This window comes from Myotis yumanensis, unplaced genomic scaffold (assembly GCF_028538775.1).
Source record: "Myotis yumanensis isolate MYYU_CA2020_CCGP unplaced genomic scaffold, mMyoYum1.0.hap1 SCAF_6, whole genome shotgun sequence".
Lineage (NCBI taxonomy): Eukaryota > Metazoa > Chordata > Mammalia > Chiroptera > Vespertilionidae > Myotis > Myotis yumanensis.
Genome location: NW_027223757.1, coordinates 37175189 through 37196296, shown reverse-complemented (window position 1 = coordinate 37196296; position 21108 = coordinate 37175189). Strand labels below are relative to the sequence as shown.

Genomic DNA, 21108 nt, shown 5'->3' with positions numbered 1-21108 from the left:
CAGCAAGGTTCTGAAGGCTTCCTTCGCTCGGAAGGCCCTTTAAAGGTAGCCCTTCTCGAAGTGGAATGCCCGCCCCCCCCCCCCCCCCCCCCCCCCGAACCCGCACATCTCCCCTGCACGCTCAGGTCCAACCAGACCGGCGCCGCTCAGCCGGGACACCGCCTTCCGGAGCATCGACCCCCCCGCCCCCGTCGGCCTCCACGAGGGCGAGGCGAGGATGCGGGAGGGCCGCCCGCACTCGTGGCTGCTCCGCCGTTACCTCTGCGGTGCTCTTCGCAATCTGGAAGCTGGAGCTCTTGAAGACCCCCACCACCGTCACCTGCAGCGGCCGCTCGGGCGGCGACGGCGAGCGGCACTGGCCTGCCATCGCGGCGCTCGCGCCCGGCTCCGAGCACAAACACTGCGTGTCGCCCGGGCAACCGCGCGGCCCCGCCCCCACGTCCGCAGGGAGGGGGAGGGGGAGGGGGGAGGGAGGGGCGGGGCCAAGGGCGGGCGGCGGCGGCCCGGCTGGTTTGCCTGTTGCTGGTGAGCCGGGTGGGAGGCGGGCGAGGGCGCGCGGGCCGCCGAGGCCCAGGACAGCTTCGGGGGAGAGGAACCGGGAGCCCCGCGCCCCTCGTGCCTCAGCCCGGCTCGCCGCCCGTCCGCGTCCCCCCGCGCGCGGGCCTCGCTCCGGTACGCTCCCGGGCTTCGCCACAGATCGCCTTTCCGGCTCGGGGGACAGCCAGCTGGGGCCAGCAGCCCGGTTGCCCCGGTAACACGGGCGTCTGTCTCGGATCGCGAGGGGGCCCCGGGCCGGAGCGGCGGGGGCTTAGGAGCCAGCGCGGCTTCGGGCCCGGGCCTTGCAGGGTGCGCGGGGGCGGGGCTGACCACCTGTGCGCGCCGCCCCCGGAGGAGGCACCGCCCGCCCGCTCGGGTCCCGACTGCGCCGGTCGTGGAGGAAGCCGATCTGTCTCTTGTCCTTAGCGCGTCCCACCATGAAGCCCAACTTCTCCATGAGACTGAGGGTTTTTAACCTCAACTGCTGGTGAGTGCTTCCGCGGGGGGCGATCTGGGGCCGCAGGAGGAGGAGGCCAGCCTCACATCCCGTCCTACCATCTCAGGGGGCTGGGGGAACCCGCACCTCCAAGCCCACACCTGGCCCCCGTTAGTGGGTCGGAGGGCCGAGCACCCCAGCAGCCACCGCCCCTGGCCCTTCCGTCCTTAGGGCCATCCCCTACCTGAGCAAGCACCGAGCGGACCGCGTGAAGCGCCTGGCGGACTTTCTGAACTTGGAGAGCTTCGACCTGGCTCTGCTGCAGGAGGTGGGCGGGGGGGAAGCCCGGTGGGAGGGGCGGTGGCTGCAGACTTTCCCCGAGGGAAGAGCCAGGCGGACTGCCTCCCTGCCCCCTGCCCCCCAGGTGTGGAGTGAGCAGGACTTCCAGTACCTGAGGCAGAAGCTGTTGCCCACCTACTCGTCTGCACACTACTTCAGGAGGTGAGCGGCCTACTGGCCTGGACGCCGGTTCTCAGGCCGGAGGCTCTGGGCCCTGCCATCTCGACCCTGTCGGGCCTGCACCCGCCTCCTCTTCCCCAGCAACTTTGGTCTGGGTGTGGGAGCGGGAGAGGGTGGAACCAGGAACATCCTAGCTCTTCAGCTCACCTTCGGCCTCATCATCGGGTCGCCTTATCGTTCATCCCACAAGGCTGTGGCTTTGAGCTGTGTGCTGGGGCTGGCCCCAGCACAGACAGAAAGAAGTAGCTGATAAGTGCTGAGACAAGGGACGGGAGGAGGACTGGTTCTTTCTCTTCCCGCTTTTCTGGCTGTTATTAATCAGGACTTGTCTTTCAGTGGCATCATCGGCAGTGGCCTCTGTGTCTTCTCCAAACACCCGATCCAGGAATTCACCCAGCATGTCTACACTCTCAATGGCTACCCTTACATGGTATGCCTGACCTCTGACTTCTGACCTCTTCCACGCACCCCCCCCCCCCCCTTCCCCAGCCCTCACTAACACGGTAAAGGAGGCAGCTTCCTAGGGCTGCAGGGATGGGCAGGAAGAGGGTAGCAGCCCTGAGTTCCTTGCCCCCTCCTGCCTGCAGATCCATCATGGTGACTGGTTCTGCGGGAAGGCTGTGGGGCTGCTGGTGCTCCATCTAAGTGGACTGGTCCTCAATGCCTACGTCACCCATGTGAGTGAAGCGGGCGGGCAGTGCTGGGGGCTGGGACAGGCAGCCTGGTCCTGGAAGGGAGAGACGGGGCTCCTCTAGCTGGACCGCCTGGGGGTGAGGCGTGAGGGCAGGCTCTCCTAAAGTCAGTAGGCAAGGTTCACCCTACCGAGCATCGTGGCAAGTGACACAGGCTTAATGCAGACCTTCCCTTGGGACTCTCAGTCGCATCTGCTGTAATCTCATCTTATCTTGCTCAGCTCCACGCAGAGTACAATCGACAGAAGGACATCTACCTAGCACATCGTGTGGTCCAAGCTTGGGAACTGGCCCATTTCATCCAGTGTGTGAGCCTGGGCTTGACAAGGGAAGTGGGATGGGGTCAGGGGCTGAGGGGTGGCCAAGGCCTCACTAATAGGACAGAGGCTGGCTAGGGAAGAATTCTTGGCCTTACTCACCTGGTTTCCCCAGCCATACATCCAAGAAGGCTGACGTGGTTCTATTGTGCGGGGACCTCAACTTGCACCCAAAGGACCTGGGCTGCCGCCTCCTGAAGGAGTGGACAGGGCTGCGTGATGCCTACCTTGAGACCCGGGACTTCAAGGTGAGGGACTTGCCTGATGATTTCCCCACCTGGAGGCCCAGCTTCTTTCCCTCTTCCCCTGCATCCTGGCACAAGCCAACTATTCACCTAGGGCTCTGAAGAAGGTTGTACCATGGTACCCGATAACTGCTACGTCAACCAGAAGGAACTGCAGCCATTTCCCTGTGGCATCCGCATCGACTATGTGCTTTACAAGGTCAGGCCTCTCCCCACGCTGTGTCTTCACCCACCGAGTCTCTTCTCACTAACCTGTGTGGTTCCTTTGCCCAGTTAGTCTAGTCTTAGTTCACTGACGACTGAAGAATGGGATAGCCAGGAGCTGGTTCTCTGGGAAAGCAATGTTCTCTCTCTGGCCTTTACTTTTCCCAGGCAGTTTCTGGGTTCTACATCTCCTGTAAGACTCTCAAAACTACCACAGGCCTTGACCCTCACATTGGCTCCCCACTCTCTGATCATGAGGCCCTGATGGCTACTCTGTGTGTGAGACACAGCCCACCCCAGGAGGACCCAAGCTCTACCCATGGTGAGCCACCCCCACCCTTTCCTTTGGTCCCTCCCCACCACAGGGCAGCCCTTCCACGCTGACCCTCTCTTCTGCCTCACTGCCCTGCCCTGTTCTAGGAGCAGCAGAGAATTCACCATTGGTCACTGTGCTAAGGGAGGCTTTGACAGAGCTGGATCAGGCTGTGGCTCAAGCTCGTCGGTGGGCCACCTGTGCTGGCTACGTGATTGGTCTGGGGCTGCTTCTCTTGGCAGTGCTGTGTAGCCTGGCAGCTGGAGGTGGGGTCAGGGAAGTTGCCATACTGCTGTGGACCCCCAGTGTAGGACTGCTGCTGGGGGCAGGTGCAGTCTACACCTTCCACATGCAGGAGGCCAAGGGCTTATGTAAGGCCCGGGCTGAGCTCCAGCATGTGCTGGGAAGGGCAAGGGAGGCCCAGGACCTGGGTCCAGATTCTCAGCCAGCCTTGTCCCTGGGTCATCAGGAGGGGAACAGGGCTGAGGACCAATAAAGCTTGGCACTTGGATGGCTCTGCCTTTTTTTCTTGTAGAGGCAGTGATTGGGGCCAATGGTCACAGTCACGGTCACAGTGAAGACCAGTGATGGCGAACCTATGACACGCGTGTCAGAGGTGACACGCGAACTCATTTTTTTGGTTGATATTTCTTTGGTAAATGGCATTTAAATATATAAAATAAATATCAAAAATATAAATCTTTGTTTTACTATGGTTGCAAATATCAAAAAACTTCTATATGTGACACAGCACCAGAGTTAAGTTAGGGTTTTTCAAAATGCTGACACGCCGAGCTCAAAAGGTTCGCCATCACTGGTGTAGACCTTCAGGCTCCTTCCTACACATCTGCTCTCCCTACACATCCCACCTCCCATCTGCGGGCAGCCTCAGTCCTGTGGGTGGCAAACACATTTTTATTGTCAACAATGAGGCCCTCTCCCAGGCAGCCCAGATGAGCAGGGTGGCACTGTCCTTGGGTGGGATGGTCTTTTAGGGAGGAAGGCAGGTAGCCCACCCTCCTCTAGCCCTGGGCCTCTGGCCCTGATGCCAGCTCGCTGAGCCGGCACTCCTCCTGGAAGCGGATGAGGGCATCTCGCTGGTTCACCACACTCACCAGCTTCTTCAGGATCATCTCCTCAGCCTGCCGGTCGGCAGCTGTCTTTAGGCTTTCTGAAGGGAGAAGACGAAGCTTAGAGAACTGGGCCGGGAGGCAAGAGAGGCACAGCCTACTCCTAGCCTGTGTGATTTCTACAACCTGACCTTTGTTTCCTAATCTGTAAAGTAGGTTGGTCAGCACCAGTGGTTTTCTAGCTTTGTTTCCCAGCGGCAGCCCAAATGCGCAGCTCTGATGGAACTGCAGGCAGAGTGGGGGCTGCTGTCCCTTCCTCTGGCGTCCTCGCGTTGGAGGGACTCTGACTAGAGGACTGAGATCACAAGGCTCCTACAAACTCCAGCCCCATGATGTCTGCCTCTCCCCACATCCTGCATACCTTCCCGGTTCATGTAGCCTCGAAGCTCCTGGTCCAGCTGCAGTTGTTTTTCCTCCAGGCTCAGCTCCTGTACCCTGTGGAGGGCAGGGATAGAAGGGGCACAGCGTCCATGGTGCCCAAGGACCTCGCTGGGCCTGGCTCATAAGACACTGTTACCTCCCCATGTCCCTTACTTGATCATGAGCTCAGCCTCCTCAGCCACCAGGCTGTTTTTCTTCTCAACGAGGTGTAGCAGCTGTTTTATCCACAGTGCCTTTTGCTGTTCTGGGGAACCTGATGAGAAAGAAGAGGAACGGGTGGTCCGGAGGCCTCCAACCAGGGCCATAGGAGTCCTGAGCATGAGGAATGGAACCAGCTGTGGGCCGGAGCCTAGTGGTTTGGGGGATCGCTGGGAGCTGTACACAGTGCCAGAGGCAAAGGGGTACCCCAGCTTATCCTCCCCCCAGCTGCACTCACTGCTCTGGTTCCTCAAGGCCAGCTCCACCTTCATCCCCTCAGCCTCCAGCTCCCTCAGAGCAGCCTCAATCTCATTCAGTCGCCGCTGGATGCTCTGAGGAGGACAAGACGAGACCCAGAAGTCTGGATTGTTTAAGAACGAAGCACTGGCGAAGCTCTGGTCCCCAGCCTCACACTGAGCCCATCAGAACTGGGAAGCCCTAGTCCCACCTGGGCCTTGCAGAACCTCTTCATCTCCTCCTCCTTAGCACGGCGCAGCAGGGTCCGCCGCCAGGTAGGGTACTTGTCCATGGTGCCTGAGTTCTTGGCGAAGGTCAGCAGAGCCTACGGCGGGTCAGACCAGTCAGGGGCAGGGCCTGGCCTCTTGGTGGATAGGGGTTGGGGGAGATTGGTCTGGAAGGGGCCAAAAGGAACCTGGGCTGGAAGGGGGGTGAGTTCTGGTAGAAAAGATGGAAGCTTAGAGCCATGAAAGAGTCAGATTGGGTGAGAAGACCTTCCGAGAACAGGGTTCAGAGGCGTGAACAGCTGTGGGTTTCTCCTGTGGCGGGGGGTGGGACGGCGTGAGCAGAACAGGGGGCCAGGTTTCTTCCACTCACCTGTTCCATGTCTGAGTCCAAAGCCACGTCTTCCTTTTCCTCTTCTTCCTCTTCACTGGAGGAGGGGCTCCCTTCTTCCTCCTTCTCCATGGCCATAAGAACTGAGCAGAGAAGTAGACATGACCCGGGGTCCCCAATCTCCCTTTCCATTCCCCAGCATGCCCCTCCAGGAATCCCAGCACCACCTGCCATCCCCACCCTGGGTCAGCACCTCTGGTCAGAGCAGTTACCTTGAGGGCTCTGGATTGGCACTCCCCATCCCAGGAAGCTTCCCTCCAGGGCCTGGCGGGCCAAGGCAGAGCAGCTGCGAGGGGGCTTGGGTGGAGGCTTCATTTCCGGGTCAGGGGTCAAATTAAGGGAGGACAACCTCTCGCGTTCTGGGCTGGAGAGGCGGATCGGCCGACGGGTGGGCTGGTTGGGGCTTGGGACAGAACTGGTCCCCTCCTGGGGGGCCACGGGAGTCGAGGGGCCGGATGGCATGAGGAGGTCCTAGAAAAGCCACCGTGTGGTCTGGTCAGTGACCTGCCCAGTGCAGGGTTGAGGCTACCCCTTTAGACAAATGTGGGCCCTGGAATTCATTCATTTACTGGACAGTGTCTGACAGTGCTCTGAATACTTGGGCTGCAGCAGTCAGTGAAACAGAAATCCCTACCTACATTCTAGTGGGGAACATTCAGTTACCCCGGCAAAGTCCTCTGGGCTTAATGCGACGCTGTTATGTTCGCGCCCCCAGCACACTCGCAGCTTTTACCTGACTCCCGGGGCCCCTGTCGTTGCCCTCCTCTGTGTGACGTGGCTGGGGCAGGTGCTGGAGGCAGTAGAAGTGTCCTGGGGAGGGCAGAGAGGGGGAGAGGCATCAGATGGAGGCAGCACAATGCCCAGAGGCTCCATTTATCAGGGAGGTGGGGTGACAGGACTCTGGGTTTGCAGGTGAACTTCCGTTATTCTCCTGGTTCCTTAGAACCCCACATTTGGGGCTTTGGAGGAGACAGAGATATGAGCTCAGGGGAACCAAGTGCCATCTTGAGGCTGTTTCCACCTCATGCCCAGCACTCCAATTCCCCTCCACCTTCCAACTCCTTGCCTCCAGGCAGGGCCATGCCCAAAGTCCCTCTCGGGGCCTCCTGGGCCCACTTACCATCTTCTGGGTGCTGTCCGTAGCTACCTGGCCACAGTGTGGCCTCACAGACATGGCAGCAGAAGCAGCTCCGGTGGTAGAAACGGCCGTCGGCACACAGGCGTTCCAGGATGTAGAGGCGTTCCCCACAAAGTGCACACAGGTCCTCGCCACCAGCCTGCACCCATCCCCATGCCACAGGGTCAGCTGGGAAGCTCTCCCCTGTCCCTGAAACCCCCTCCCTGACCCCAAGCCTCTGCCTGCAGGCAGGGCCCCATTCTCACCTCCTGGTGTGAGGGGGGTGTCAGGGGTACACCAGCCTCTGGGACAGGTGGCTCCTCAGTACTGGGGGACTCGGCCTCTACCTAAGGAGGTAAGTGTTCAGGCCGGGAGGTAGAGGTAGAGGCAGGATCAGCTGGGGAGTGGATGTGTGCAGATGAAAAGGAAGGGCTGGAAGGGAAGGGAAGTGAGACTAGGAAGGGAGACTACAGAGGGGTGGGCGGGGGGAGCAATACATGGGGGCACAGAACATGGGGACGTGTCCCGGGAAAGGGACCGGAACATGGGACAGGGGACTGTCCAGCCCTTGCATGTATTTACCTCCATGCGTGGCTTCTTGCCACCTGCATCCTCCCCGTTTTCCTGTAACAAGTCCTACACTCAGCATGGGGCTCTGCACCACCAGTCCTCCCCTTCCCCCCCAGTGACCCCCACTGGGAACCACTGCCCAGACCACCTGGGCCCGGGTCCGTTGCAGGGTCCTCTGCAGTTTGCCAAGGAACAGTACAGCACTGGAGGTCCCCAGGGCGCCTTGGCTGGCGGGGCCTGCAGGGAGAGTCGGGGTATAAGGGTAGATGGGCCATACTGTGCCCCCAGAATAGACCAACCCCACTCCAGCCCAAAGGGACACCTCTCCCAGGCTGTCCCTCAGAAGGCATCCTCTCTCTCTCTCTCTCTCTCTCTCTCTCCCTCCCTCCTTCTCTCTCTCTCTCTCTCTCTCTCTCTCTCACACACACACACACACACACACACACACACACACACACACGCACACACCCCTCGTCTCACCCTCCAGCTCACCTGGGCTGTGGCCTGTGCTTTTGAAGGCACTGTGAAAGTGACTGAGGTAGGCGATGAGGCCCAGTGGGTCACTTCCTGCCACCACTGCCTGTGCGGACAACACGGGTGTGATGCCCAGTTCATGTTCTGCCATCTTCAGCGCCCAGCCAGTCGCTTCCAGAGCCCCAACTCCCTGCAGCTCTGAGGGTTCCCTGTGGGTATCAGGAGAGAAGCCAATGGGAGACCAGAACCTGACCCCATCAGAGGGGGAGATGGTGGGTATAGGGACGGTGGGAAGGGCTGGGGGAGTGCAAAGGCAGAGGGCGGAAGGGTTCTTCTTTTCTGTGCTATACTGCCGCTGCCACGACCACGATCCCAGGACAACCTCTGGCTTGGGGCTCTCTACCACTCACAGAGCTGCCGCTGTTGAATGCATTTGATTCTTATAAGATTCTCAAGCAGGAGGGCAGGCAGATTCAGCAGGAATACTATCCCTGGGGAGGGGAAGTGACTTGGGCAAGTGGTGGCACTGGGACTCAACTGGGTGTGCTAACTCCCGCACAGTGATCTGCCCACCACTCCACACTGCCTGAAGTAGAGTGAGGGGCAGAGGTGTGAAAGAGAGGTTGGTCTGCCAGGGACCCCTGAGCCTCATTTGCAACTCACAGCAGGCCAGGCCGCAGCCGGTTCACCAGGGCACACAGAGCCAGCCCATCAGCCCAGGAGGAAGAAAGGTTGGTGACATGGACACCAGGGTAGCCAGCCGTCTGCTCCTGGCACCAGCGTAGCAGTTCCTCCTGTGTGCCCGCTGACCCTGGGAGAGGAGGGTGTACTGTGCCCAAGGCCCCTGGGCTCGCAGAGAGCCCGTTGCTAGGGTGTAGTTGGTAGGAAGAGAGAGGCAGGGTCCCACCCCTATTAGGGTACCAACCTGACACCATCAGCAGTACCTCCTTCATCCCAATTTTCCCATAAAAACAAACAAACCCTTTTCTGGAATAAAGTGAGGGAATGGATAAGGGGAAATCACTGCTAGCCACATGGACGGCAGCAGGCTATGAACTGAGGGGCAAGGGAGGCCCAGAGGCTCAAAAAAAGGTGAGCTTGGAGTCTGCAAGGCTGGGAGGGGTCAGGCAGAACAGCCGAGCACAGGGCAGCATGGCGGCCATTCAGCTGCTGTGGAAGTAGCGGTTGAGGTTCTGAAACTTCCACACACTGGCCAACAGCTACTGCTGAGAGCTCCACTGCCCCTCCCTCCACTCTCCAGACGCCCCAAATCTGCCCACCATCAGTGCTCCAGTGCCTGCTCCGGGCTGAGGTGGCAGCTGTTCTGTAAGTGGGTGCTTAGCCTCGCTGGCTGGTAAAGATTTTGGACATGCCCTGGAGGAAGGCCTGCTTACCACTGTCAGGCTTCCCGGCGTCGGTGCTGTCCTTCTTCCTCGGCACCGGCTCCTTGGCCATCACGTCATACAGGTCTCGCACCTACGGCAGCCATTTCAAGTCTCCAGGCAGGCTGACCCCCCTGGGGTAGGGCCAACTCTAGGGTAGGACTGCGCAGGTCTGGAGGAAAGGCCTGCCCTGGAGGAGGGGGCCCCCCTGGGAAGTCTGGTGAGGGTGCCAGGGATTCTGACCTGATTGGAGGATACAGCCTGGAGGTTCAGGTTGGGGTAGCGCGTGGCTGGGTCCAGCCCATACTGGGCCAAATTGCGGTGCATGTTCTCCGGGGATGTCTGTGACAGGAGCTGGTACAGGCTCTCACTGGGGTGGGAGGGGTAAAGGTGGGGGGCAGGGACATGAATCAGAGTGCACCCATCAGCAAGCACCCCTCTCTTTTGTCCAGGCCCCCATCTATTCACCCAACACTCCCCTCCCTCCACCAACGTCCCCCCCACCCCCCGCACCCTGTCCTATGGCTAGCCCTTTCCTGCCCCACCCCCTAACTCAGGCCTCACCGCTCTGCCAACACTTTTAGGGGCTCAGCGCCCTCTGCCCACCGCTTCACCATCCAGGCGGCATCAAAGGCTGCCAGGAAGCCCCGGGCCACTCCAGTGCCCAGGGGCCAGAAGGGCTGCAGGGTCAGAAGGATAGGAAGCAGCTCAGAGTCCCATAGGAGTGTCCAAGCCCAGATGCTCTCCAGGTCATAGCAGAGGGGGTTCCTTCCGACAACAGGCAAACCGCTCCCTACTCAACCATGGAACCCCTGTGCCTCCTTTAAAGGAGTCCCTGTCTCTCTAAGCACCATTAAGCCCCTCCTCCTCCCCCACTCAGGGAACCCTGACTCCTCACCTCCACCAGGCAGTCCCCCACCAGCCCCAGCAGCAGGCGGGCACCATGCTTCTCCTGCACGCGAGCAGAGCTATCTGCCCGCATCATGCTTGTGAAGTCAAAAGCAGAGACATCAGGCCTCCCTCGGGCATCTCGGGCAAACTCCAGCTTCCCGAGCTTGCCCTGGGTGGCGAACTCAGCAGCTGCCCGGGCAAAGCGCTGCAGAGCCTCGGGCACCACATTGTCATTGCTCAGCAGCCGCTCGGTCTCTGGCCAGTCCTGCAAGGCCAACGATCAGAACCGACGTCAGCTGGGCAGCCCTGTCCCCTTGAGTGTAGAAGGTACCCACGCTCAGGCCCCAAGAAGGGCTTCCCCAGACTGCACAGCAGCTGAAGGCTGAGCTGGGCCCAGCATGTGAGTGTCCTGCCTCCCAGGCTCAAGCCCCTTCCTCAGCACTCACCCTCCTCCTGAGCCCAGAACCGCTGCTGCTATCATACACTTGCTTTGGACAAGTCACTGAATTTCTGAGAGCCTCAGTTTTCCATCATTTAGAAATAATACACCTAACTTCTCATATCCTCGTGGGAATTAGGTGAGCAAATGCAATGCATATTAAGCTCTCAACACAGTACCTAGCATATAATAGGTGCTCGATTAGTTCTTTCAGCAAAGAGTACCGAGGCACCATTCTAGGTACTGGGAATAACCAGCAAACAAAAGAGGCAGAGACAGAGCCCCTGCCCTCAGGGAGCTGACTGCTGTAGTCCTGTGGCTGGTGTCAGGGGTTTAGCCCAGAGTAGGATTCAGATTACCAGCAATCCCAGGGGAGAGGAGCTCCTTAAGGTCGAGGAAAGGTCAGGCCAGAGACAGGACAGGCTCTCTCCACGCTAGGGGTGGAGGGTAGGGCAGACTATGTCCCGGCCTGGCCTCCATCTCCCAGGGCCCACACCTAGCCCCTTCCTACCTGGGCCTGGCCTCACCTGACGTAGCACTCCCAGACGCAGCAGGCACTGCTTCTTGGCTGTCATCACAAAGTAGTGTGTGTCGTCCTTGTAGTAGACAATGTTTTCCAGATCAATGCCTGGGGGGGCAGGGCAGGGGGCAGGATATGTGTCTCCTCCTTTTATATGTCACCTCTCCAAACACTGGAGCCATGCCTGACCTCTCTGACTCCAGTAGGTGCCCCCCACACAGGAGCCCATGAGTTCTGATGGCACAACAGACCATCTGTCCCAGGCCCGGGAGGCCGGAGGGCATGGAGCAAAGAGAGGAACGTGGGTGGGGCAGCAGCTGGGAGACGTGCAACATGTGGGCACATGCTTCTGGATGACAGCCTGGCTTCTTGAACTAGGGTGCGCACACCCCACGGGGTGTGGCAGTGCCAAACCAAAATAAACATGGGGCATCTTCTTGAAGTACCAATTTCATTTTGAATTTATATTGCTTATATATTAAAGCATATATAAGACAGCACCAAGCAAAATCCCACCCATTTTGTGAGAGATTTCCAAGGCCTGTCATGCTGGATAGCAAAGTGAGGCTGTGCCTGCTGAATCTCCCAGGGGCACCGGTTCTTTGCTGCCAAGATTCCTTGGACTGAGGACAGGTCAGGTCTGGCAGGAGAAGCAGGAGCCAGCCCACAGTCAGGCAGGGAGAGGGACCCCCCCCATGACAGAGAGGGGCCCTGACCTGTGGCTTTGAGCAGGCTCTGGAAGAAGCTCTGGTTGTAGATTCTGGCCACGCCGCTGATCTCGGGCACCTGTGTCTCTTCCACGGTGCGCCTGTTCACAAAGTTGACTGTGATGCCAATAGCCAGTTTGCCACGCATTTCTCGTACTGTAAAGCCTAGAGGTGGGGGCAGGAAAGCAGTGGCAGGACGATGAGGGGTGTAACAGCCTAGAAAGGCCCACGAGAAGCTCAAGATGCTGACGACTTCTAGGAAAGGGATCACTCACCTTCAGGAACGAATTTACCTCCAGCAGCAGAGATGAGGACATCAAATTCATAGTTGGCCAGTTGAGCAGGGGGATTGGGCTGGAGCTGGGCACGCCAGCCACTCCCTGAGGCAAAGGGTGTGAGAGGCACAAAGGTGTGGGAATCTGAAGGGGCCCCTATATTACCAGGACAAGCCAGTGACATAATTAAATAAATGTGTTAAAGGGCCTTATGGTTTAGAAAGCAATGATACATTGTCAAAATACCTTTACAACTTCCTACGGAAAGTAGGGAGGGAAGGGACTATTACTCCCGTTTTACAGATGCTCAGAGTGAGGCTCTGAGCAGTTGGCACAAGGCCACACTATTAGAAAGGGAGACTCAGCTGACGCCCCACCCCACTATTTCTTCCACATGCCAAGATGTCCTTGGCAGAAGGCGGTTCTCAGGAGCAGAGAAGTACTTACCCTTTTTGGGAGGGGGCTGGAGGCCAGTGAAAGCAACACCCCAGTGAATTTCCACTCCCAGCAGTAATGCCACTTTCAACAAAAGCAGCTGAAGCTGCCGGATGCCTAGAAGGGAGAGGACATTAGGAACAGGGACCAAGGACCACAGAGCCTCCCTAGGCACCAGTCTGTGCCTGGTCAGAGCTGGAAGTCTTAGAGATCACGCCATCCAACTGCCCATTTTAGATAAAGGACCTGAGTCCTGAAGGTCACCCAGGTGAACTGAATCTTGTCCACTCTGCCTCTTGGCTGGCCCAGCAGACCCCTACAGGGCTGTCTCTAACGCACTCACAGCCCATGCAGGCCGCCAGGCGTCACTCACTGATGTGGTCCAGGGTGCCCGTGCAGAAGCGCCCATAGAACTTCTTGGCACCCAGTGCCCGAAGGTCGTGGATGGTGAACGGCCAGAGGTGGAGCACATTGTGGCGAGAGAACTTGGTGCGCTTTTCCACCAGTACCACACGGGCCCCCAGCAGCGCCAGCTCCACAGCAGCCCGCAGACCACAAGGACCAGCGCCCACCACCAGGCACTGTGAACACACAAGACAGTGTGGGCGTGGCATCCCACCTCCCTCCTCTGACTGCCCCCGCTCTACAAGCCCCATCCCAGGCACCACGTATTCACCTTCGTGTTGGCGCAGGCCTGGCCCTGCTGGTAGACGGGATGGCTGGCTCGCTTGTCCAGCTTGGCCCACAACGACTTGGCGCTCCAGTAGTTGAGCTGAGCCTTCATCTTGTGGTACTGGGGCAGCCCCCCACCAGGCTCCAGCTCCAGGGCCTGGCATAGCCCCTGGAAACTGCTCAGCACATTCTGACACAGCTGGGCCTGCAGGAAACTCTCAAAGTGGGCATGCGCTGGGTTGGTGGACGTGGGTGAGGCCATGGAGGCCCCTGGGTCCCTCAGGGAAGGGAGGAGCTGGACAGAAGCAGAGGATGCTGGAGAGGAGAGAAGAGAAGGAGGGGAGGCTAGAAAAAGGAGGCAGGGAAAGGGCAGGGGAGGAGAGGAAAGCAGGCCAGGTCCTCCCCTGATTGGCTCTGCTTCTCTCTCCCAGCCCACTCCCAGTCTGCTCTATAGACAGCTGCTCTCCCTTCCAAGTGAAAGCTGCCAAATTTGGGAATGAAGAATCAGCAGTCCTGTGCACAGACGGCACACAAGAGGCGAAGGAGCCACCAGCTCAGTGGCTCCTGACCAGGGATCTCCAATCCCTGCTCCATCCCTGGGGTCCACAGGGCAGAAAGCGGAGTGTCGGGAAATTTCTCAGACATGGACAGGGCGTGTTAGCCGGGAGCGATTTCCTTGTGGGGCAGACCACACACCTGCAACCCCAGCTGTTGGGCACACATACTCCCCCACCTTAACTCACGCCTCCCGGTGCCAGGTGACCCTGATGGCCTCAGAGCCACGTGGGTGTGGGGTGTGCCTTACACCAGGGGCAATGTTTTTCTCCTCAGCACTGGTGATTTCCTCCTGAGGGAGGGCAGAGGCGTCTGTAAGGGTGAAGGTTCCACTTCCCTCCACCCAAAATGCCTCAACCAACAGCGGGAGGATGTTGCGTGTCACAGCTGGCGGGGTGAGGGAGCACGGGGTGTATTTCTGACTCACTGTGGTCAAAGACACTTCCCTGTGAGACCTGTCTGCTCCAGTGGGCCTCCAGGGCGGTCTGGGGGCCACAGCAGCCTGGTTCCCCCTCCCAGCTTCCTCCCACCCCCATCCAAGGCCCGCCCCATCCCCTGTGGGCTCAGGCGTGCTCTCTTCGGAATTTCCCCAAACAAGGCCTCCCTTTGTCCCCCTTCCCTAGCTCGGGCCCCCACGCACACTGAGGAGCGACCAGGGGGCTTTCTCACGCTGGGGCCCGGAGGAAGGGGAGGGCACGGAGAATGGGGCTGCCACTGGGGGAGTGAAGAGAGGTGCGTGGCCTCGATGGGCGCAGTTCCCTGGGATGGATCGACAACCCTCTCGCCCCTGCCGGCCGCTCCACGGGTCCCAGCCGGAGACCAGCGGGCCGGGCCCGGCCCAACTGGGGAGGGAGACTCAAGCTGTCCGATGCAAATGTCCTGGGCCAGGGCCGGCAGGAGGTCAGGAGAGCAAAGTTCTCTCGGGGGAGGGGGGGTGTAAGGCGCCGGGAGACCGAGGGGCGACCGAGCCTGGAAGCGCCAGGACTGGGGATGTGCGAGGGCTCCAGAGGTCCGGGAGGATGGAGAGGAGCCGGACCGCCGCGGGGGGTGGGGGGTGGGGGTGGAGGAGGTAGGTGGGAGGGGGGGCACTCTCACTCTGGACGGGAAAGTCTGGAGCGGGCTGAGCGGGGCGGGGGCGAGGGAGGCCGGGTGGGACGGGCCAGGCGGGGTGTCCGCGCGCCCAGGACCCCTCTTCCCCAGAAGCCACCCCACCTCACATCCCCACCCCACCGCGGGCCGGGGTGCACAGCTGGCTAAGCTGGACGACTTACCCGCGGCTCCGGAGCCGGGTGGGGCCGCTTCCTGCCGGCCGGGTGGGAGGGCAGGGGCGGGGGCGGGGGAGGAGGCGCGGAGGGAGAGCGCGCACAGAGAGCGGGGCGGCGGGCGGCGCGCGGGTCCTCCGGCCGGGGAGCTCTGCGCGTGGGCTGCCACGGGAGCTTTGTTCGCGCTTCATTCGCATCTCATTACCCCGCGATCGCCGGCTCGGGGCAGCCCGGGCCCGCCCAGTCCCCTGGGTGGTGCCCGAAGGCGTGGCACCTTAGGTGCCGGGTTCCGCTTGTGGGCCGGAGACCCGGCCTGGCGGGGGACGCGGAGCCCGAGATCCCAGCTCTCTGCCGGTGCCTGGGTCCGCAAAGCGTGCCCTTCCCCGGCGGCGAGGCCGCCCATCCTGCTCCGCGGTCTCTCCGAGTGCTGGCTGGGCAAGAAGTTTGCCGAAGCTGGCGGGACTGTCTACGCTGTCCTCACTCTCCTACCGGGAGATCCACGGCCCGGGCGCCACACGCTGGATTCGAGCTCGTGGTCCGCCCCCCCACCCCCGCCACAAGCCCGCCCCTAGAGCCAGCCTGGGGGCAGTGGGCACGAATTACGCCTGGGAACTCCGAAATCGGCGGCTTGCACGCGGCAGGAGAAGTGAGAGGACAAAGAGGGTCTTGGGAGTGGGGGAGGGGTGGTGGCATTCACTGCGGAGAAAGGAGCCAAATGGAAGGGGTGTGTGGTCGGCGGACGAGAGTCCCAGGACTCAAGAATGCCTAGGAGTGAGGACCCACAGAACTGTCCCTGCTGAGAAGGGCTGGAGAGACCTATGGGATCAACCTCCTCCTGTTCCGGGTGAGGAGACAGCCTGCGGTCATTGATTCCGCTAGCTGATATTAATAAAACACCACTTCTGACTTACTGAGCGTCTACTATGAGACTCCCCTAATCTCCATCATCACAGCAACCCCATTTTACCGAAAAGGAAACTGGAGGTCAGAGAGGTCCTGGGATCTGCAACAAGTTGCACGCAAGTGGCAGGGCTGGTATGGCCCAGGTCTGACTCCACGACATCAGTGTTGGTAACAACGTGACAGATGAAAGGCTGGCATTATAAGGAGCTGTTTCTTGTTGAGAGCAAGTGACACTGTTACACTAGAAACACCAACAAAACAGAGGAGTGAATGGGAGGTTTGCTCTCTTTGAGATCCAGGGATCAGAAAGACCTGGGTGCCCTATGGCTCTTTCTCTTTATTCTCACTTTGTGTTTTGTCTGGAAACCCTCTGAGACCCAGTCAGACTTGAATACTCTCTGCTCCCAGCTTGAGCTCTAAGCCAGCAGGGGAAGGGAGGCTGGGGGAAAACGCCTGCTCTGCCAGGGAGGCAGGGAACTCAGCCAGGTCACGCTCAAGAAACTAGGGCAGTCTCCCAGCTGGGCCTATCCTGGCTCTTGAGCGTGACTTGTCATTTGGCATGAAACGAATGTGCCAAACATCAGGCACACCCATATTTAAGTACATATTATTAGAAGCATTCTACAGTCCACTATAAATGAGTTACCAGGCCCTTACAGACACCCATTTCCCTTTCATTAGCTGAGGGTAACAACCAACTGCTTGGACTTAGCGCATTTGCAAAGCGCCAGCTGGGTCTGGCCCTTGACTCAGTAGCTTCTGTTGCAGTCAGAGGCGGGGTTATGTGGCTCTCTGAAGGGCAAATGGTAAGATTTGTCTTTAAATAAGATCACAGAACAATAATGATTTCATCAATACTGAAAAACTGCTGACTTGAAGTTTCACTTTATGTTAAAGATACACACGGGAGCAGAAAGCAATGAGGCATATTTTGGTCTGTAATCCAGACGATCTGGTCAGATTCCAGCTTTGCTTCACCAGGAGATCCACGTATGACCTTGAGAAAGTCACGAACCATGATGCTTCTGTCTCGTCATCTCTAAACGGAGACTGTATAATTACTCAACCTCCTCAGCCCATTTGATTCTAAAATCCTATTATTCAATGTTGGTGACTCTAAGAAATGTACAGACTAGAAGATCCAAAGCAAGTTCTATTTAAAGTTTCTTCAAAGAAAAAAAAAATGACCTCTATTAAAACTAAAATAATAAATTTATTATTAATCTATGTCTTTCTCTTCTTAATTAGAATCTTGAGTCATTATCCGTATTATATGTGTCGTATATAAACTAAAAATACTGGCACAGTCACATCTGCCAGCAAACAAGTGACTGATACATGAAAAATCAGTTTTAAAGGAACCGGGTTTTAATATTTTTGCAAATAATAATGCTGGCACTGGCCACGGTTAAAACCCTAAGCTATTAAGACAGGACCCATTTCTTCTAATTCACACCATGTTCTATCTTCCTTCAATGCCATTCATACCTCACCTCCCAACCTCTCATTTCCTGAGCCTGGAGCCAGAAATTAGGTCCCTGGCAGGGCAGGTGGCATGTCTAAGACACCCTGCACCTACGGTCAGTTCGTTCAAACAGCACATCCCTATGCCTGGGCTGGGAGCTGTGGCTGCAGTGTGACCAGACACGCATAGCTCCTGATGTAAAAATAGTTACAAACCAAGCCAAGTGTGTCGAGTGCTGTTCACAGATATGACAGGGTGGCTTGATTGAGATTAGAAGGTCAGGGAGGGCCTTCCTGAGGAAGTGATACTTACACTGAATTCTGACAAATGAATAGACATTAGTCAGAGAGTATGGGCAGAAACCTTTCAAGGCTGAGAAAATGCCTACCTCAAAGCCCTAAGGCAGGAAATTGTGTGTGTGTGTGTGTGTGTTGGGTGGGTTGGGGGGGAGGGGATATGGAAGGTGGGAGGGAGGGAGGGAACAGCAAGGAAGCCAGGGTGGCTGGAAGTTAAAGTGGGAAAGGGGCCGTCCTAGCTGGTTTGGCTCACTGGACAGAGCCTCGACCTGGGGACTGAAGGGTCCTGGGGTTCGATTCCGGTCATGGGCACAAGCCCAGGTTGTAGGCTTGATCCCCAGTAGGGGGCGTTCGGAAGGCAGCCAATCAGTGATTCTCTCTCATCATTGATGTTTCCATCTCTCTCTCCCTTTCCCTTCCTCTCTGAAATCAATACAAAAGTATATATTTTTAAATAAATGGGAAAGGGGTCCAAGAGGAAGCTAGACTGGAGATCTTAAGTGCAATGGGAAACTGCAGAGGATTTAAAATAGAACAGAGACATGGTCATATTTGCCATGATAACACAATATCCAATCACAATGGGGAGCCCAAATCACCACTTCCAGTGGAGAAAGGGGTTGGGGGACGGGGAGAAAGGCCTTGCCAGGAGTCCAGGCAAGAGGACTTGGTGCAGCTGTGGGATGGGGGAAGTGGATGGATTCTAAACAGAGTTTGAGGTGCAAGTGATAATTTGGTGATGGGTTGGGTGGGCAGGGGGCTGAGGAGGGTTCTATCAAGAATGACTCCCAGGATTGTTTCTTGGCTGATAAGATGAATAAATCACAACAAAATTAAGTTCCTCTTCCTTTCACTCTTCCCTGCAACCTTATCCCTCTTTACGCTGCTTTTTATTCAAGTACCTTCCCCCGAAGTCAAAGCATAGACTCCAACACAAGAGCCTCTACCCCCAGCAGCTGCTAAGATTAAAAATACAAATAGGTTCAGGATCAGTTTAAATACTTTCCTGCATTTTTGTCATGAGAATGCTTTTACACATCAAATACTAAAATTATAGGAAAAATTTGTCTGCAAGCCACTTAAGCATACTAGAATTGAGAGATGAATTTTTAAAATGTACTTTTATTTTTAACCCTACTTTGGCCTAAGGAAGCTATAAGGATAAAGGTATATAAATGAACTAAAAAAACAAAAATAAGAGCCAAACTTTTCTTTTGGAAAATCTTCAAATCCATTTTTAAAAGAATGTAATATTATAGATATTAAGAATTCAAAAGAAATAATAAATCCATGTTCTGAAACCAAGGGAGTTCCCCGACCTAACTGCTGCTCAAAATTTCCCCCTTCTACACATCACATTGGATTTGGCAAATGTAGAAAAGTACTTTTCACTTAAAAAAAAAAAAAGTAAGATCTCTAGTAAATGTTACCTAAATGTGATCAAGTTCCTACATTTTGTATTAAAAATGTGATTGAATGAGCTTTAATTTTAAAGCTCTATTAATGTAAGTTTTAAAAGTGAGAACAATTATACTGTGTGTGTGTATGTATGTGTATATATATATATATATATATATATATATATATATTCATCAACAAAGGTGTTTGCTGCCTGTATAACGTGTAAAGAATACGAAAGCAAGAAAACTATTGCAGTGACATTCCAGCTTCTTTTGGAGGTCATTCTTTGATATGTGCTGTTTACAAAAGGAAGGCAAGGGAGAATTTTTAAAAGGTTATTCCTGCAAACCTATTTATAAAAGTAAGACAGAGTGTTCTTTCAATTCTTAAAAATTTAGGCATAATTTGGAAATGGATGAAAATTTACCTCAATACTTACAAATAAGGGCAGCAAAAGTAAAAATCTGCCCTGAATGTAAAATATCCTCAGAAGTTTGACAAAACAGCTCACTTACAGAGGTTCAAGTTAGGTAAGACATTTTCACTTTAGTAGTAACTTTCACCTAATTGATAAATTTTGATAAAGCTTTAAATCAATGGTAAAATACTAACAAATTAATATGGTAGTTAGTGTTTTGTAGGAGAAAGACTATATAACTTTTACTATTGTATCATGTGGGAAGTTTATGATTCTATGCTAACATTTCAGACAAAACCCCTAAATTTTAGTTTAAAAGGTTCTATTCCATTAAGCAAATCCTATGTAAAGAGAAATCCAGCTGAACGTTTCAGACTGGTGATAGTTGCTATTGGGTGGAAGCAGCGTAGTGGGCTCTCAGCCCTGAGCACTTCATCTGTTTGGGCTTCAGTGTTCTCATGTGTAGAACAGTCATAATAATATTACTTACCTCACAGGAATGTTATGAAGATTAAGTAAAATAAGATGTGCTTCTAATGGGTTACGGGTGTGTCCCAGACACTGCTTCCCAACACATTCCAAATGCCAGTGGTTATGGCCTGAATTGTGTCCCCCATAAATTCAATGATGTCCTAACCCCCAGTACCTTAGAATGTGACTATTTGGAGTCAGGGTCTTTAAAAAAGTAATTTAGTTAAAATGTGGTCACTAGGGTGGGCCTTAATCCAGCATGACTGGAACCCTTATAAGATTAAGACACACACACAGAGACGACCATGTGAAGAGGGAGGAATGGATGGCCTCAGAAGCCAATTCTGCTAACACCTTCATCTTGGACTTTTGGCCTCCAGAATTATGGGAAATAAATTTCTGCTTTTTAAAGTCACCCCGTCTGTAGTATTTGTTATGTTGCTCTAGCAAGCTAATATGCCAGTCATGGCAAGGGGTGACTGGAGTCCTCTAACTGCAGGGTACTATACAAAGGCTACTTTTTGTGCACCGTGACATGGAAGAAATTTGAGAAGCACTAAGACAAGAGTTAGACTTAATGCAGCTTGTTTTGCTCCTGGCCTGCATACGTGGCAGAAATTATTATTCCAATTTATGAAAATCTAAATGTAAGCATCTAGAATGAGTCTCATATTCCTCAGCATTATTTAACTGGTTGCTCACAAAACCTACAAGAACCAACTGCAGAAAATACAGAGGAGAGGTAGGAGGAGGTGTTTGGAGAAACACTGGCAAACACAAGAATAACTTATTTTGATGGTAAGAGCTCAAGTCTTTCTAAGGATAGCCTACTACTGAGAAAACCAGATTCACTTTTGTAAGTGAAAAGGTCATTTCAGTAGGTCCAAAAGCATAGCATTCTACTACTAGAGGCCCGGTGCACGAATTTCAATACACAGGTGGGGTCCCTGGGCCTCGCTGGCAATCAGGACCATCTTGCCCAGTCCTGATCGGTGCCAGGCCAGCTGGGGCCTGCTGGGTGCCGAATGGGG

The 21108-nt window shown here is 55.7% G+C and overlaps 3 protein-coding genes across 7 annotated transcripts in view; 1 reads left to right on the top strand and 2 right to left on the bottom strand.

Moving 5' to 3' along the window:
* PPIL6 (peptidylprolyl isomerase like 6) overlaps nucleotides 1–388 on the bottom strand; it is a 28589-nt gene extending 28201 nt beyond the window's left edge. For 2 of the 4 annotated variants that reach the window (XM_070417948.1, XM_070417949.1), the window contains exon 1: nucleotides 260–381. In XM_070417948.1, coding sequence (XP_070274049.1) covers nucleotides 260–367 — 108 coding nt within the window. In that variant the 5' untranslated portion in view covers nucleotides 368–381. Of the gene's footprint in view, nucleotides 1–259 lie in introns of all 4 variants that reach the window. The other 2 variants (XM_070417950.1, XM_070417951.1) reach the window with 2 other exon arrangements.
* Nucleotides 389–490: 102 nt separating this feature from the next.
* SMPD2 (sphingomyelin phosphodiesterase 2) lies at nucleotides 491–3774 on the top strand. The gene is made up of 11 exons (XM_070417947.1): nucleotides 491–672; nucleotides 964–1024; nucleotides 1205–1301; nucleotides 1398–1474; nucleotides 1829–1922; nucleotides 2080–2169; nucleotides 2406–2488; nucleotides 2617–2749; nucleotides 2841–2945; nucleotides 3119–3272; nucleotides 3371–3774. Exons 2-11 carry the CDS (start codon nucleotides 975–977, stop codon nucleotides 3757–3759), a joined length of 1272 nt encoding a protein of 423 aa, XP_070274048.1. The 5' UTR covers nucleotides 491–672; nucleotides 964–974; the 3' UTR covers nucleotides 3760–3774.
* Nucleotides 3775–4160: 386 nt separating this feature from the next.
* Nucleotides 4161–15291, bottom strand: MICAL1 (microtubule associated monooxygenase, calponin and LIM domain containing 1). 2 transcript variants are annotated; one of them, XM_070417946.1, is made up of 25 exons: nucleotides 15133–15291; nucleotides 13311–13621; nucleotides 13008–13215; nucleotides 12647–12751; nucleotides 12200–12304; nucleotides 11934–12089; nucleotides 11225–11325; nucleotides 10266–10523; nucleotides 9932–10047; nucleotides 9611–9737; nucleotides 9380–9461; nucleotides 8649–8796; nucleotides 8004–8194; nucleotides 7660–7748; nucleotides 7524–7565; nucleotides 7208–7288; nucleotides 6945–7101; nucleotides 6558–6634; nucleotides 6037–6295; nucleotides 5807–5907; nucleotides 5421–5534; nucleotides 5211–5304; nucleotides 4928–5027; nucleotides 4755–4828; nucleotides 4161–4434 (listed from the first exon to the last, which is right to left on the bottom strand). In XM_070417946.1, the coding sequence occupies exons 2-25, from the start codon at nucleotides 13566–13568 to the stop codon at nucleotides 4286–4288; spliced, it is 3192 nt and encodes a 1063-aa protein (XP_070274047.1). In that variant the 5' UTR covers nucleotides 13569–13621; nucleotides 15133–15291; the 3' UTR covers nucleotides 4161–4285. The 2 variants fall into 2 exon arrangements, with proteins under 2 accessions (XP_070274047.1, XP_070274046.1); XM_070417945.1 differs by lacking the exon at nucleotides 15133–15291 and adding an exon at nucleotides 14040–14212.
* Nucleotides 15292–21108: the final 5817 nt, after the last annotated feature.